General features: G+C 32.5%; 1 protein-coding gene across 1 annotated transcript; it reads left to right on the plus strand.

The window, feature by feature from the left end:
- Positions 1-507: 507 nt before the first annotated feature.
- Positions 508-17,146, plus strand: CETN3 (centrin 3). The gene is made up of 5 exons (XM_006197651.4): positions 508-664; positions 2,483-2,618; positions 4,179-4,293; positions 9,798-9,989; positions 16,747-17,146. The coding sequence occupies exons 1-5, from the start codon at positions 648-650 to the stop codon at positions 16,788-16,790; spliced, it is 504 nt and encodes a 167-aa protein (XP_006197713.1). The 5' UTR covers positions 508-647; the 3' UTR covers positions 16,791-17,146.
- Positions 17,147-17,754: the final 608 nt, after the last annotated feature.

Consider the following 17,754-nt stretch of genomic DNA (forward strand, 5'->3'; position numbering starts at 1 on the left):
AAGTATAATCCTTAGCACCTGCCTCAGAATCACGGCGTTTGTAAGGAAAAAGAAATGCAGATTCACACCCCCTAGAATAGAATGAGGGAAAAGACCTTTTCAACTTGTGTTTTAAAAAAACTCCCCAGGTACTTAAGCCATCCAAAATTTTAGAATACAATGGAGCCAAGTTTCGCAGAATGCTCCGTAAGCCACTCCCTCCTTTTAGCTGCAGGATAGCCTTTGGGGTGTCTCTTTCCTACCCTTCCCGCCCCTGGGACATTAGCCCACAGGCCACAGGCCTTCCAGCCCGAGGCTTAGCTCAGACACCCTCCACGCCACGAGCACAGCTGACATTCAGACCCTCGCTTCGCAAAGCGTTCCGGGAAAAAGCAACAAGCCAATCTACACAGCGGGAAAGGCCGGTGGAGATCTCTTTGATTGACGCGAAATTTGTCCAATGAAAGCAGAGGACGAGAGACGCTTCCGCCCCAATGGGCAGGACGTTAGAGAGTTCAACCAATCCCGCTCAGAAGTGTCTATCTTTTGGGAGGTCCTTGAGGCCGCCGAGGTCGTTGGTGTCTGTTGAACGGCTTGTGGAAGTCGTGCTGCCTTGTGTAGGGAGTTAAAAGTCGTTCTTGAGAGGAACGTCTCTGTCCGGAGAGAAAATGAGTTTAGCTCTGAGGTCGGTAATGAGGAGGTGGCAATGCTCTCCACACCCCGCTGCGGGCCCCAGGGCGGGTGTGTGGAAGGGAGGCACCTTGGGCCGAGGCGAGGAAGGGAGTGCAGTTTGGGACGAAGGAAAGGAGCCTCAGGCATCCTTCCTGAGCCTGGACCCCTCACCTTGGGGGCCCTGGTGAGCTCCCTGCACTTCTGCTGAGGTGGTCATTTCTGTCAGGGCACTGGGCTTTGGACCGCCAGCAAACTAGACCGTTTTAGTCGCGGGGAGGGGGTGAAATATCGCGAGGTTTTTTCTCGCGTTGTTTCTGTGAGGAGCTGGGAAAGCAGGCCGTGCAGCGTCCTTCGTTCATTCCCCTTGTTCCTTGTCTAGGGCTCGCACCTTAGCTGCCCTCATGGTAACGTACTTACCCGTAAACACGAAAGCCCTTCCCCCTTATCCTTGGGGCCCTGCTTTACGGTATAATCGGAGACCCGTTTTAGTGATTTTAGTAATCCCTTAGATTTCCTAATTTCTTGGTGACTTTACCTTGAATTCAGTTCCAGCCTCTAACCTGTTGCTTTCTCCTTCACCCTTTCTTGGCATTTTACCTTAAAAATACCAGTATAGTTACGCCACATTAAAAAGGTGCCGAGTTCTAATAAGATAATCGTGGCAGCCTTGGAAGGGGTCAGTGTTGGGTTGGGACTTGCCCCTTCAGAATCTGTGGTCTGACCCGGGGAATGTCCAAGTTTCTGTGAAGTCAGGTCTCTTGTGATCTTCCTGAGCGTTACCATACCTCTTTCGGCCACTTTCTAGCCATCTCTTTTTTATTTTTTGTAGATTGCAGACCACGAAACAACTTCAAATGCAGATAGATAACGTGTTCTAATAAAGTCAGCCAGGTTTTACATTTTACAATTTTATGTAATTCTTCTGTTTCAGGACTTGTTCTTATACAAGTGTTGCAGTCCCATTTGAAAATTTTGAACACTTTGAGCGGCATCTTTTAAGGAAAACACTTGTGGCTTTTACAATGAATGCCTTTTTTTTCTTAAGTTTTTTTTCATAGTCTGTGAGAAATTAAATCTAATTTATATGTTACGTGAAATTCACAATACGGCTCTTGGCATTTTTATATAGAATCTACACAAATATTTACTTTTTTGATGTTTAATATTTCTGGTATGTTTAAACTCATTATTTTGGCTGATTTGTTAATATCAATGGAAGAAATTACAAGTAAAGTGCCAAAATGTTAAAAATGTGTAGACTAAAAACATTTTAAACCCACAATGCCAAAATACTTTGTAAGCTAATTGATGTTTTAGAATTAGATGTTTTATGTAGTAATCTTGATAATTATAAGCACTATAAAAGTAAACCTAGTATACAGTGATCATTAGTTGTGAATTTTTTTTAATAGTCTATATTGTAGACTGATGGGAATAATAAGTATGAGTGCTTTGTTTTTTGTTGGGGTTTCTGACACCAAAGTAATGTTTCCTTTTCACAGTTTTTGTTTCTTTCACAGTAATATTAATGGGAATAAATACCAAGCTAGGAGGAAGGAAGAGTTAGGTCTTCATTTTTTAAAATAATCTGGAACACTTTTCAGTTTTAGGTAGTGCAGATTTATAGCAGCTTAGACTATGGAAGGAGCAGGGCTTTGGCTCATGTAATGAAAATTTCTTTATATTTTTGCAAAATAACTCCTGTTTAGAAATTAGAAAATTATTAATTGGCTAATTTTCTTTATTGCATTTTTGGAATCTTAATTGAATTATTTAGAGACATAGGAGAATAGGATTAAAGTGGACTAAATAGAATTTTTTCATTTCATAGAAATGAGCTTGTAGTAGACAAAACAAAGAGAAAAAAAAGAAGAGAACTCTCTGAAGAACAGAAACAAGAAATTAAAGATGCTTTTGAACTATTTGACACAGACAAAGATGCAGCAATAGATTATCATGAATTAAAGGTAATATATTTTAAAATATCTTTTTCTGTTAAAATGATTTGCATTTTTGACAGGTGATTGAAAATATATTTTAAATAACTATCTTAACTAAACTCGTTTTGGAGATATTAATCCATTTTAAACATTTGCCATTAAGTGCTATGATAAAATTGAATAGTATTCCTAACATTCATGTGGTACATTGAAAAGTATTTTAAATGTAAAAATACATTCCTATGGAGGGACTTTTTTTCATTTGCATAATTAAAAAATTTCAAACTATAGGATTTAAACAGTTCTTGATATATTCCACTTCCCACTTTGGGGGGGGTGTGTGTGTCTCATCCATTTTTCAGATTGAGGGAATGTTACTTGTTTTTTAATTTGAACATGTTAGTGACACAGTCTCAACCTACTTTCTCTGGTGCAAACAACATAGGTGATGTCTGATGTTGACACAATGCTAATGGGGAAAAATGTCAAATTTTAAGTTCTAGAATTATTTATAAAGATACAAGGGAAAATTGGTGTTTAAGGTACTATGGATCTTAAACTAAGCACAGTGAGAAAGGTAGCATTTTTGTAACTCTTTAGGTCTCTTTTTCCACTGTTTCTCTTAGTTACCTAGCTTCAATTAACTCTTCCTTTATGTCTTTCCCTTTTTTGCCATTGTTATTATCTTGGTTTGGAATGGGATCTTATTTCATATCTGGAACTTTCTAAATGATTTCTCCATTTCCTGTACACTACCATTAGATTCATCTTTCTAAAATTTTTTCATCATATTGTTTATTGCTCAGAAACCTGTAGTGGCTCCTAATTGTCCACTGCATAAAGTTCGGATTTTTTTTTTTTCAATTTTTACTGAATGCCCTCCACTTTTATTACTAACTACTTTTTTCATTTGCTAATTGCTTGCTTCCACCTGATCTTTTCCCATTCAGGTAAGGTAAGCTGCTCTATTCACTGTCTTCAAGCATATTCTTTATTTCGGTGTGTGTTTTAATACCAGTCATTCTTTTCTAAATACCCTTGTACTTCACTTCATCCATACCTGATCTGAGGAACAACTTGAATCTCTCCAAGTAAGACTCCTTTTAACCAGTAACATGTCTCTCCTCCCTTGTTACGAGTAACTAGATTTCTTCTTTCTCTAAGGTCAGGGTCTTGGACTATTTGATAACTAATCACATATAGTCTGATGAAAATTCTTATATTATCTCGTCTGTTGTATAACTTCTTAATATTTAAGCTATGCTTTTTTTCCATTTTGGTTGTTAATCTTTTGAGAACAAATAACCTGTTAAAATTGTGCACTAAAGTCAGTACATTGTGTACTGTATTCTGTAAACACTCATTGATTAATTTGTTGTATAAAAAGGTTATATAAATGAAAATTGATATTTAATTTCAGTATTGAAGAAAAACTATCACTGTTATTTTAGAAGTATAAAACATGAAAACAAATGTGTTTATTGATGTATTGTCATCTCTTAAGTCGTAAAAACTTAAAATTTAAGAATTAGAAATCACTTTTGCAAAGAGTGCCTTATAATTTGCTTTTCCCTTTCAATCCAAAAGGTGGCAATGAGAGCCTTGGGGTTTGATGTAAAAAAAGCTGATGTACTGAAGATTCTTAAAGACTATGACAGAGAAGCCACAGGGAAAATCACCTTTGAAGATTTTAATGAAGTTGGTGTGTATTTTTAATAGTCTTTGTGATCAGAAGTTGTTAAGAAATAATCTGGTTACTATCAGTATGTTTAAAATTCTCTGGGTTATGGAATTTTTTTATTGGACATTGCTGTATAATGTGGATCTTATTTGGCGTTTTTTGGGGTACTTTTTTTTTTTTGCCAATTTTCAAGGAGAAAAATAAGACCTATACCTTCACTGTATATGGGATTAATCATTTTGTCTTTTGTTTTAATCTGAAGATTTTAACCAAAGACCTGTTGTGCATTTCTTATGGAAAGATGTCTTTCCAAGTAGTTCGTGCTTATAGTATGTGATAAAACTAAAAGAGTGATCAAAAAATTATACTCACAGTAAAAGATAAAATTGACTATTTTTTTTGTTTGTTTGGAAAATATTTCCTAAGACTATTCTATTATGTGATTTTTATTGGCAAACTGAGAGAAGAGGAAACTGGTAGCAGTTGTTATCTTTGACTGTAGATGAAGTGCATGTCTTCAGGTTGACAGAGCTTATGAAGGGCTACATACTCTGGATGACCTTAATCTCAGTGAAAAAAGCCATCTCTTTAAAGTTGTGGGTAGGGAGAAGATTGTAGTAAGGGAGGCAGTTGGCAGACTGGGAGCAGGAGAAAACATTTAGAACAACCAACTGGGTCAAAATACAAGCACATTATGTAGTTGTTTTTAGATATTTAAAAAAATCTAGGAAAAATTCAGTTGTACACAGACACAAACACACACACACACACACAGACACACACACACACAAACCCCTTTTAATTCTTCATCAAGAAAAATATGAGAAACAAAAAGAAATGGCAATTAGTACATATGGAAAAAATTGACTCATATCATTAGTAGTTTTTTTTTAATCTGAAAATTCAAACCAAAGGCAAAGAAGAAGGGAATTAGAGAATAAATCTTAAAGAGAAAAAAAAAAAAAGCACAGCATAGAAGATCCCTAACTTGAACTGATAGATGATTATTTAAAGAGGCAGTTTGTCCATTTGGGGAGCATATTCTTTTTTTTCCTTTAATTTGTAGAATTATTTACTTGAGAGGGAGAGCGCCATCTTTATTCTCCCAGTGTTGAAGCTCTTCTGGGTTTGTGATCTTAGTCCAAGTTTCAACTTAGATTGTTTATTTATAGAAACAAGGTTTTAGGATACAATGGAAATGATACTACTAGGAGAGAGCTATAACACAAGTACATTTGGTATAATGTAGTGGTTTAACATGGACATTTTAGAACCAGATTGCCTGGGTTCAGATCTTGGTTTTGCCACTTACTGGCTGTGTAACTTGGTCATTTTACTTCTCTGTGCCTCATTTTCAACTGTAAAATAGGGATAGTTGCACTATCTCATAGTGTTATTATGAGGAATAAATAAGTTAAAAATATGTAAAGTGCTTAGAAAAGGGCCTAGTATATAGTAAGTCCTATTAACTATTTTTTATTTATTCTTACTTTAAAAATTAGTCTTTGTTTCAGTTCCTGCAAAAATCAGGTATGTGTCACTAGAACATAAAAAATATTCTCTATGTATTTATATTTTTCTAATTACCTTTTTTCCATAGTTGAAGGCTATTTTAAGCACTGTATAATTGTCACTGGTAATTTTACGAAGCACATTATTTTATCTTAAATGAATATAGTTTAAAAATTTTAATTTTCTTAGCTGTTGAGCCAGAGTCCCATGCCATCTATACCTTTTCCTGACCCTCCATCTCTTCTGTGTTATTAATAGAACAGAAATACTGAGTTCCGTCTAGAATAAATGGCATAAGTACACCTCAGTTTGACTTTCAAAGATCAATCTTTTGACAGGCTTAGCATATATTTTAGCTATCCTAAGGCAACCTATTCAGAATACCAGCTGTCAAATAAAAAATTATTACTGTTTGCGAATCAAATAGTCAAGAACTATGTATTCTCCCCATTTTTGGATTTTTTTTTGAATAATAACTGACCACAGATGAATATATGTTTTATACTTTGGGACAAATAACTAAATCAGAATATTTGATTCTTAGTTGTTATGTATCATCTATTACTCTCTCAGGATATTGTTCCACAGATATTTACAAGTATTTCTAGGTAAAGTCTGGCACTTTAGATTCTTCCCAATGCTAGTAAAAAGCATTATAATATATTTAATGTAAGTTTAGAATTTAGACAGCCTGAGGCTATTGAGTAATAGATATTTTAGGAATTGCTGCTTTAAAGTAAGACCAAGATCAGTCAGATATTTATACCCATCTATTTTTGGCATGTACTACTTATTATTTCATTGTCTATTTAGAATAGAATATTACTGTTCTTTTGTTTTGCTTATTTAGCAAACATGGGCTTAATTTTTAGATATTAGGTATTGTGCTGGGATGAGGGAGTGGAATTAATGAAAAGTTATTGAGCGATTGTTTTTTCAAGGAGCTTATAATTTAAATGTAGATGACAAAAAGCTGTGGTGCTGTATGGTAAATTGTAATTTTGTGTAGGGTAGGTGTTGGCAAACTGCAGCCCTTGGGGCAAATTCAGCTGTTGCCTCTGTGTTGCCACATCCATTCTTTTATGTGGCTTTTATGCTACCAGGGCAGAGCGAATAGTTTAGATGGAGACCTTATGTGCCCCCCTCCCCCCAAAAAGCCTAAAATATTTACTATCTGGCTTTTGACAAGAAAGATTTGTCAATTATTGATATAGAGCAATTGAAGGAGACTTTGCAGAGGGGATTTTTAATTTAGGCCTTTGGGAATAGGAATAGATTTTTATCCCAAGGAGAAAATTATAGGAGTAGAGAAAGACATTCCAAACAGAAAACAGTAACAACAAAGAGTGATAGCAGAAGTGTAGCGTGTTTGGAAAACTTCAGGTAGTCCCCTGCTCTAAAGGATATGGAAATGACTAGAAAGGTAGAATTGGGCTGGATAGGTCCAATAGCCTTGCATAACATAGTTTGGACTTTAGTCAGCAGAAGGTCATTGTCAATTTTTAAAGAAGATGCTTTAGAAAGATAGCTCTGTTGAGAGTATTATAGATAGGTGGGAGAGAAGAGAGACCTCAGGCAGAAGATGCAGTTGGCCCTCTCTATCCTTGGGTTCCGTATCATCCATTCAACCAACTGTGGATTGAAACTATTGGGGGGGGCGGAATTTCAGAAATTTCCAAAAAAGCAAAACTTGAATTTGCTCAGTGCCTGGCAACTATTTACAAAGCATTTACATTGTATATACAACTTTTTATACAGCATTTCCATTGTATTAGATATTATAAGTAATGTAGAGATGATTTAAAGTATACAGGAGGATGTGCATAGTTATATGCAAATACTCTCTCAGATTTTGGTATCTGAGGGGAGTCCTAGGACCAGTCCACCATAGATACCGTCGATACTGAAGGACAACTGTAATAAACTTTTTATGCTGAGGGTGGTGAAAGTGAAGAGAAAAGGGATACATTTATTAAGAGTGAAAAAAGTAGTATCCTCATACTATAGGATCTAATCATTGATTGGGTTTAAAGTTTTAATGTGATTTTTTAAATTTGCTTTTTTAAAGTAGTCGTAAGTGATTTTTATCATGTATAAGGTCTAACTATTTTGAGTCAGTACATTTCTGATAGTATAATTAAGTCATTTGAAAATAGAATTTGATGGTCAGAATTTTGTGAAATAGATTGAACCCATCTTTTACAGCCTGAGCGTCAGTTGATTTATTTTCATCAAAAAAATGTATTTTTTTAATAATTAAATTCTATTTTGTAGAATAGCAATAGAACATGAAGACATGCAGGAGAGTCACCAAAAAGTTGTAATGTTTTAACTGTCATGAATGATAGGTATTTATAGTTCCCAAGAAAAAGTGAATTCTAAGGCAAACTATTGATAAAAGATTATATAGACACAAAAATCTAAAGTAACTAACACAATTAAAGCACCAGTGGGATAAGAATTTATACATCTTGGAGCCCCATCTGTTCCCCAGATCACCCTGTTGCTTCTTTAAGTACATTAATATTTTCAGCAAGCTGCTTTTTTGGTTCACCTGTCATGTAAATTATTTAGTTGGTGAAGAAAAATTTTTTAACACTTTTTTTTCCTTGTCCTGCTTTTTTGTTGGGACTAAATTCAAAACAAGTTGAGTATGTGCCATAGAGTTAAGTGTGGTATTTTATTTTGGTGTTATGGCTGTATATATGCCAGCTCCTTTTGACTGAATATTTATGAGCTTTGGTGATTTGCATACTTATAGTAATATACTTCAGCTAGTTACTTGGAAGACTTTTTGGATAAAATTAATGGATAAAAGAAAACTATTGAATATATGTGTAGATGATTTAACATAAGCTTGAATAGGTGCTTATTCAACCAAGTATGATGAAATAGCAGCAAAACAACAATTTGAAGGGGCTTGAATTATATTTTTACTTCCGGGTGTATTAAACATTCCAGTACTCTCCATCTACAAGTATTTGCAAGTTTTTAATGAGTCTATAAACCTCAATAGGACCGAGTTGTTTTAGTGGTACATAACATAAAAGGTCATAAATACATTTTGTTGTAGTGGTAGACTAGCATGTAAAATTACTTCAGAGATGTTTACTTCAGTATTTTAAGAATTCTATCTAGTAACTTAGAAAGTTTTATACTACAGATTTAAAATTTTCTCTTATTGTGGGTGTTGATTAAAAATTGTAATATTAAAATATTGTTTAAATTTACTGTTATGTATTCTTACATTTAGTATGTTAAAATATATTATTACTATTGAAGTCTGAAATTACTGACATTTAATTTTAATATAGCTATCTGAGAGTTATTATCTTGCTGAACAAAATGGATTTGACTTTAGAGAGATCTCCTTTCCAGACCTTTTTTTTTTCCTTTACTGCAATGAGATTCAATCCTTTTGATAATTGCTTTTGGGAAACCAAGAGGTTCTTCTAATCATGAAGATACCTGTGGAGTTTTCATCTCTGAGATTGTGATGTATCAGTGATGGCAGGGCATTTTATTGATTTGTCAGGGGTTTTTTGTTTGTTTTTAAGTTGGATTAAATTAGATGAATAATCAGTATTACTATTAAGTTCAGCCAACAAATAGCTTTTATCTAGTTGGTTTTAATTGTTTTGTTGGTATATCATCTTTACAACTAGGTTACAAACTCCTAGACTTTGAGCTTGATGTCAGTGGAGGCTAGTACAATTCTTGATAATAGGCCTTAAATATATGGTATAAATACAGTTTTTAATAATTTTGTTGTGTGATATAAGTAGTTATGTTTACCTTTATAATAGGATAAACTTGATAATATAAAGGCTAAATTTCAAAATAAGGATTTTGTTTTTCTAATTTTAGGTTTATCTTTGGGTTTGGGGGCTCTTGATTTTGCATTTTTATTGTCAAACTAAGTGTTGATAGATTCACAGCTTTAATTCTCATCTATTATAGATCAGTACCTTTGTGACTATAAAGGTTTACTTTTCATCTTTTTTGAACTACAGTGACAGACTGGATATTGGAGAGAGATCCACATGAAGAAATATTGAAGGCATTCAAACTATTTGATGATGATGACTCAGGTAAAATAAGCCTGAGGAATTTGCGACGTGTTGCCAGAGAATTGGGTGAAAACATGAGTGATGAAGAACTTCGGGCTATGATAGAAGAATTTGATAAAGATGGTGATGGAGAAAGTAAGTTTTAAGTAAAACATATACTTGAAATTTTCCTAATGTACACATACAGTAAATTGTTCTAAAACCAAATGATTTTAAAGACCCTTTGCAAACTACCTCTATTTAGTGTAAGTGTTGTTCATTGTGTAATGGACTTTTTCTGTAAATATTACACATTTTCAGTTTAGAATGAAGCAGACCTTTAAAACCACAGCTGTACAGATTGTAGTAAAAGGTTCCACACTTCAAAAAAGTACTTTTCTTTGAGGATGAAATATCTTCCAAATTTCAGCCACTCAGTAAAATTTCAACCTTTAATGCCTTCCTCAACCTACATGCACATCTAAACTATTACTAAGTCCTATTGAGTCTACCGTTCAAATATTTTGAATCTGTTTTACTGCTGCTGTCCTAGTTTAGGCCCTAATTTCTTTGTCAGAATGTCATTATAGCCTCCATTATTTCCTTGAATGCCTGCTGAGTACAGTGTCCTGTGTGCTGACTGGTGCTACCCAATAAAAAAACTGATGTTGTCCCTGCTGTCACTGACTTTACAGTCTCTTGAAGCCTCCTAATTGTCTTCCATGCCTGTAAGCTTCTGCTCTCTAATTCATTCTAATAGCATTCTTTTTCTAAAATACAGGTTTAGTGATGTCATTTTCCAGTTCAAACACTTAGAATGATTCTTTACTGCCTACAGAGTAAAGTCCAAAGCCTTCTGTGATCTATCCTACTATGAGTATCTAGTTTTATTTTCTACTGTATTCTTTGACTTTCTACTTTTTAACCCTCTCTTCTCCCATATAGTATACACACTCTGACAAAATGTACTCTATCCCGTCTTTTCTATGGTGTGCCTTTCATCATGCTATTCTTTAATCTTAGAATCCTAACTGTCAATTTCTATCCACTAAAATGTTAGTCGTTCTCTCAAGATTCATTTTAAATTGAATCTTTTTTCAAAAGCCTCCCTCAATGGTCTCTGTTTATAAGTTATGAGATTTCCATTGAGGACCCATAGCATTTAGAGGAACAAACTATTTTGACACTTTTATACACTGCCTTCTGTTAGTTATATGCGTGTTGTCTCTTCAATTATATTGTGATTCCCTAAAGAGCAATATGGAATCATATAGTGTGAAAGGCCTGAGGCTTTGGAATTACACAGACCCGGATTTGAATTGAATTTTTACTGCTTACTTAGTTGCTCTGTAATTTTGTGCAAGTTTTAAAATGTTTTCTGAGTCAGTTTCCCTGTTTATAAAACTGAGAATGGTAATATCTTCCAAGGTGGTTGTGAGTGTTAAATGAAGATATTTGAAGGTACCTGGCATTAAATGTAAGATTGTTTTCCTTTTTTTTCCATCTTTATATTCCCCTGCATTTTCTCGAACATGATGAGTACTCTGCTATTTGTTGACTTAAGCCCTGAGCAGGAGTTTGTGTTACAGTAGATATATGTTGTTACAGTACTAACCATACATTGTGCATAAATAGATATATATATTACCTTGAAAATACTGGCTGCTTTAATAAGGAGATATGATGGTGGCAAACTAGTTATCATTCAGGTTTGTAGACTTTTGATTATAACTTTGCATTACTGTGCTATCTCATATTTATGTAACTATTAGTTGAGCTTTATACAGCTTTTCTATTTTTAGTACTAGCTCTTTGAAGTGGTATCAAAATAGTTATATTTTAAAACAGATGATCAAAACTTGAGAAAATTTAAATGATTTCTTAAGCTGTCACTCTAATGTTTGGACTTAACATCTACTTCCTTCATATTTAAAAAATTTTGTGTCTTCCCTAGCTGTTGATTATTACCCTAAATTAGCTTTAAAGGAGTTCCTTTATGCAAAAGTGTCTCTTCAGTGGTAGAGTGAATTTTGATATGACTATTTCATAAATCTTTAATAACAGCTACTATGTATGTGAAAAGATCAGAGTTATAAACAGTTTCTTTTTCCTATACTAGGCACATGCAAGTTAGATTTTAGTTAATAGCTTCATTTAACATTAGAAGAAAATATCAATTAGGAAGATGCCTCTTAAATTCAAACTTGATGTGAAGCTTTCCTTAGAAAATGTGTCCATTTCTTGCATCCCTTGTTAGACTGCTCTGCTTCCTGCTTTTGAATCTGAGTTCACACCTGTGCTCCATTGCTGGAAGATTTATATTAGTGCATCCTTAAAACATTTCTTCTGTCCTCACTGCTTGCATTAGTCCACTTTAAGTCACTGTACAACTGTTGCTTGGGCATCCTATTGCCATTTATTCAAATGATTAACAGGCAAATAACATTTTTTTCCTTTTTTCCAAGTCATTAATTGCAAATAAAATACACCTAACACATAATCTTTTATTAAGATTTGTCCTTTTTGCTGGGGGAGGTGAGTGGTCTTATCATATTAAAATAGTCTAACTGGGTAGTTTCCAATCTGGGATGTGGGTCTTTAGGAGTGGTGGCCTTCTGAGATACTGCACAGGGTCTGAGATTTCACATATGCATCAAATATAGTCTGTAGACCATATGAATAATAGTATTGCATATGCATACATATACTGGTATTTTTCAGTTATATCTCTAAGTGCTATTGTGATTGATTAATATACTTATTTTGCAGAATTTATAGTAGCAATTTGACATTATCTACTTCTCAAACAAGACATACTAAGGATAGCTATTACTCTGGCAAGTCCAGAAAATTATTGTTGAAAGGCATCTTCATATTCAAAAACAATGAGTACTACAACTTTAGTCTGTTTAGTGTGGCTTTGGAATACTACCTTAACTTATATTGAGTCTCTGCAGCTATCTGAAAATCTGCCCATTTTTGAAAAAGTAGGAAGTTAGATTTTATCATTATTTATTAATCTGATCACTTAATCTGGATTTCTTTTTGGCTACAGGCAGAGGTTTGCTTAGATATAACCTGTGCTCTTTGTGTATGTTAAACTGGCAAAGATCATAATACTTTGCTACAACTTTTTTTGTGGACTTTAGTAATTGGTCTGTCTTAATGAAATTTCAGTGTTCAGTATTTATGAGCAATGAAAATATTTTTTGTTGTATATATAAAATAATAAACATGGTGAATGAGGAATTAAAGGAAAAGAAGACATAATATGAAACATAAATAAAGCTGTGGAAATGATATAGAAAGAATCCCTCTCAAGATATATAAAGTAAAACACAGTAAATCTTTTGGAAAAATAGAAGCAGCATTTAAAAAGCCAAAGTAAATCGTTTTCTAAATAATTACGATGAGTGCTAACATTTATTTAGTAGTTAGTATACTTTAGACTCTGTGCTTAACATCTTAGATTGTGGATTATGTCACTTAATTTTCATGATAGCTTTTTTGAAGTAAACACATACGATAGATGCATGAATACATGAGGAAACTTAAGCTCTGAGATACTAATAACCTGCCCAACGTTATATCGCAAAGCTAATACATGGCAGAGCCAGAACTTAAACTCATAAATCCATAATGACAAAGAATGTACTTTTAACCATAACACTGTATTGATTTTTGTGCTGTAAAGTGTTAATTACATTTATATGTTTATGGAGTATTAAAAATTGCATACTGTTATGGGAAGCAGCATATCAGTAAAATATTCAACTGGCACTTCAGGTGTTAAAATCTGTTTTTTCCGCTCTGAAGCCAGATAATCTCTAAGGTACTTAATCTACTTAATTTCTCTAAAATTCTTCATTTTCATGACATATAATAGGATTCACCATATGAAATGTTTGACTTATGAAAATTTTTTTTAACATTTTCTATTGATTTATATCATTTTACAATGTTGTGTCAAATTCCAGTGTTCAGCACAATTTTTTAGTCATTCATGGACATATGCACACTCATTGTCACATTTTTTTTCTCTGTGAGTTATCATAACATTTTGTGTATATTTCTGACTTATGAAAATTTTGTTTAAAAAGGCAGTGTAGAAAAAAAATGAAGTGCCATATTTGTTTGATTCAGTAAATATTTTATCAAATGCTTATTTTAAGATAGGCATTGTGTTAGGTTTATTAGATATAAGAACTTGATATAAGATATGACTGATAGAGAAGGATATAAAATCAAACGTACAAAGGCATCGCAAATTCTCCTAATTGTCTTAAAGGCTCTCTAGTAATAATGGAGCTGGTTTGATTTCCTTAGCCACTTTCTTCCCTTCAGCTTTTTAGTTCACTTTTTAGGACTTAAATATTCTGTTTTTAGGTATGCAATTATGGAATACTTTAAAATACTTTTGAAATGCTACAGTACTTTAAAGTACTTATACATAAATAATACAAAAATTGTTTGTGGTTTTAGAGCTATGTGAATGTGAAGCTTAATTTGAAATTATAACATTGAAATTTTACAAATTGAGAGAAAAGTTTTTGATCTTTAACAAAAGTACTTTTCAGATTTTGAATATTTTAATCATGGCTTTGTTATGTTGTTAAAATGATTTATAGTCAAATAATTCTGAGGCTGCTTTCCTATGTTGTTTTCCTTAAAAGTGTACTTTTGTTTCCTGTTTTGGTCTAGATGCGTCACTTTAGATTGACTAAATCAGGGGTTCTTAAATGAAGGTACATATTGGTGAAATTGTTTAAAATTTTTATGTATTTTGATTTCTTTTTTAATTAAGGAGAGAGGGGTCATAGCTTTCATAAGATATTGAAACAGATTCACTTAATTGCAAAGGTTAAAGATCAGTACTACAATTTATAAAATCATTTAAAGTATTTGGAGTATTACAGGTTTTATATTCTGTTCTCTTATCTGTCATAGTGTCTTGTAGGTGTTTAATATTGAATGCATGGATTCATGGTAATTAATCAGCTTCTGGACAGTTCATTCTTCTTAACTCATTAGAGCTTATGTTTGCTTTTTGCACTATATTTTTCTTTAACTATGTTTCTGATGGTGTTCTTCTACCTTAGCTTTCTTTCCACCTCTTATCTAACCAAATCCTATATTTTTATTTTTAGAGCCCAAATCAGGATTTATTTTTACCTGAATTTTTCTCATCAGTGATAATTTTTCCCCATTATGATGAACTTTTTTTCTTCAACACTGATATCTGGTTTTTGTTTTAAAAATAGGCCATGTTTTGTGTTATACAGCATTTGTTCTCTGTCTCAGGTGTAAAACATGACTAACATAATGATTAAAACTGGTTTTCTGTATGGTTTCTGGAAACAGTATACTTTTTTCTTTTGTTATGTACATATTTTATCTCATCATTTTTTAATTGGTTAATTTTTTCTAACTTTTAAACTATGACTCTTCTCAAACATAGAGGAAAAAATGTTAGACTAGTACAGTGAACACCTTTATACCTTCTACCTAGATTCAGTAATTAACATTTTACTTTATCTATATTTGCTTTATCTATAGTGTGTATTTTTTTCTGAATCATTTGAAAAATATATCATGAACTTGACCCCCCTAATATTTTAGCATGCATCTAGTAAGAATAAGGATAGTCTCTTTCAAAACTATCATGCCATTGTTACCTCTAAGAAAATTAATAATTTTATAATATCACCCAATTTCTTCTTCACTTCAATTTCAGGTATTCTATAATAGGAACCCTCATATCTGTTCTGATATATTACACAACTCCTAGTATGGTGTGGTGTTCACCAAGGCACTTAAAAATGTTTGATTCAGTGGAGTGTTTTCATGTATCATTAGGGTATTTAAGAGTTAGAAACGACAGATCATCTCATAGTTCAGTATTTTCAGTTGAAGAAATTGAGATGCAGAACTGTTCTGTCAGAGCTATGACTAGAATTTAGGTGTCTTTTTTCTCATTGTAGTATTCTTATTAAAATTATCATTCATAACTTGTTTCTTGTTAAGATATGTGTTAAGTCTTGGGGCCCATGAATTCACCTACTTTACAAAGTTGAAGCATTCTTTTCTGAACATTTCTCTTGATAATTCGTATGTATGTTGTTTTTTAAAGATTGTGTTTAATGAGATCACCTATTTATTTCTAGGTTGCTTTCTTAAATATACTTTATATGTTGGAGGTTCTTACTGAATTTTATTTATAGTTTTGGTAAAATAACTACTAGTCTCTCAGTGATTATTTCATGCATTCCTGTCTTGTTTTATGATTGCATTATTACCTTGGAAATTAAAATTAAATCTGTATCTTTTAAAATTATTGTTTTTCTGGTTACTTTTGAGGTATGGTGACCTGGTTTCAATTAGTTTTTCTTTAAAATAGGCTTTTAAATATATGAGTATAAAAAACAGCAATTAGACTATTTTCTAATTCCAGTATATTTCATCCTTTAGAATTCTAATTTACATGCAGTCATATATTTAAGCATACTTATTAAGGAAGGGTTTGCTAAATGAACTAGTAATATAAAGATTATAAAGAGAATTTAACCATCTAAGAAATTAAACATTTCAAGTTTTTAAAACTATTAAGTGTGAATAAATATTATGATTATGATGGATTTGTTTGTAGTTTATATACTATTGTGTCTTTTTGCTAGTTAATATTATAGAATACTAATTTATATTGTTTATTACATTTTATGTATTTTTGTATCTATTAAGTTCAATTTAATTAACATATTCAATTTCCTAACAAAGAAGTAAAAGTAAAAAGCTGTGTCTTGGTTTATTAAGAATTTTGTATAATATAAAATTTAAAGATACTTAGTGTAAAATAATAATATTTTTCTCTGAAGAAAAATTGTGTCTCTGACTTACATTTTCTTTCTTACCACAGTAAATCAAGAGGAATTCATTGCTATTATGACTGGTGACATTTAAAGAATTACAAGGATAAACACTAAGAATGTTGCAGTTATCATCTTATATTCTATTTTTGTGCCTGGAGCCATGTTAAAAAAAAACCCAACTTAGTTCTTTTTTCCAGAAGGACCAAAAATAAGCATCTCACGTTCATATTTTACTACTGTCAAGTTTCTTTGTATGAACAGTATTGTTAGTACTCTAATAGTTTAGCTATGTGTTTATAATATAGCTTTTATAGATACAAAGTTTGAAAAATTAAATCATGTGATACACATTTTTTTGAAGGTTCTTCTTTCAGTATTGGTAGTCACTTTTGTGTTTGTGCACATGTTTTTCAGACTTTCATTAATAAAATGTTTATTTTATTAGTATTTTAAAATTTTGTTTTATTTGTATTCCAAATGTTTGTTAACTCTCAATAGTATCTATGTTAAATCTTTTCTCTTTACACTACTGGTTTCAGAAACAAAAATTGAAATACAAATGGCAATAGAGTAGCACATTTTTCCATTACAGGTTTGTTATTTGATGTTTCAGTACAAAATGATAACTTAATATAGGCATAATTCCTTTTTTAAAAGTCATGTCTTTCAGTTTTGAGGGAAAAGGTATTGTGCATATAGACTCACATCCTCATGTATTATGTTCTGTAGCACTTTTAGTGTCTTAGTGTAAGTTATGACAATTAAATCTGAATATTACCTTCTTAAACTAATTGAATACAGTTTGAATCATCTAACTTCTTGACAAAGTGAAAAATTTAAATTTTGGAATTTTGATCTGTTAAGATAATTATCACTCAATTAAACGTCACAGTGATGAAGATAGAAAACTGTAAACCACAGAAATCATTTATGGCTCTCTTTTACCTATATAAAGGAACATTCTGTGATTCACCAGGGAACAGTGGAGACAGATTTTCCAGGTTTTGGTGAGTTCTTCCTTGTAGAAATATATACTGGGGGGAAACACGTGGTTA

This window comes from Vicugna pacos, chromosome 3, assembly GCF_048564905.1.
Source record: "Vicugna pacos chromosome 3, VicPac4, whole genome shotgun sequence".
Lineage (NCBI taxonomy): Eukaryota > Metazoa > Chordata > Mammalia > Artiodactyla > Camelidae > Vicugna > Vicugna pacos.

Excerpts from the sequence above, each read along its gene's own strand:
- CETN3 (XM_006197651.4), top strand. Across the intron at positions 2,619-4,178 it reads TAGATTATCATGAATTAAAG|GTGGCAATGAGAGCCTTGGG; the intron begins GTAATATATTTT and ends TCAATCCAAAAG. Across the intron at positions 9,990-16,746 it reads TAAAGATGGTGATGGAGAAA|TAAATCAAGAGGAATTCATT; the intron begins GTAAGTTTTAAG and ends TTCTTACCACAG.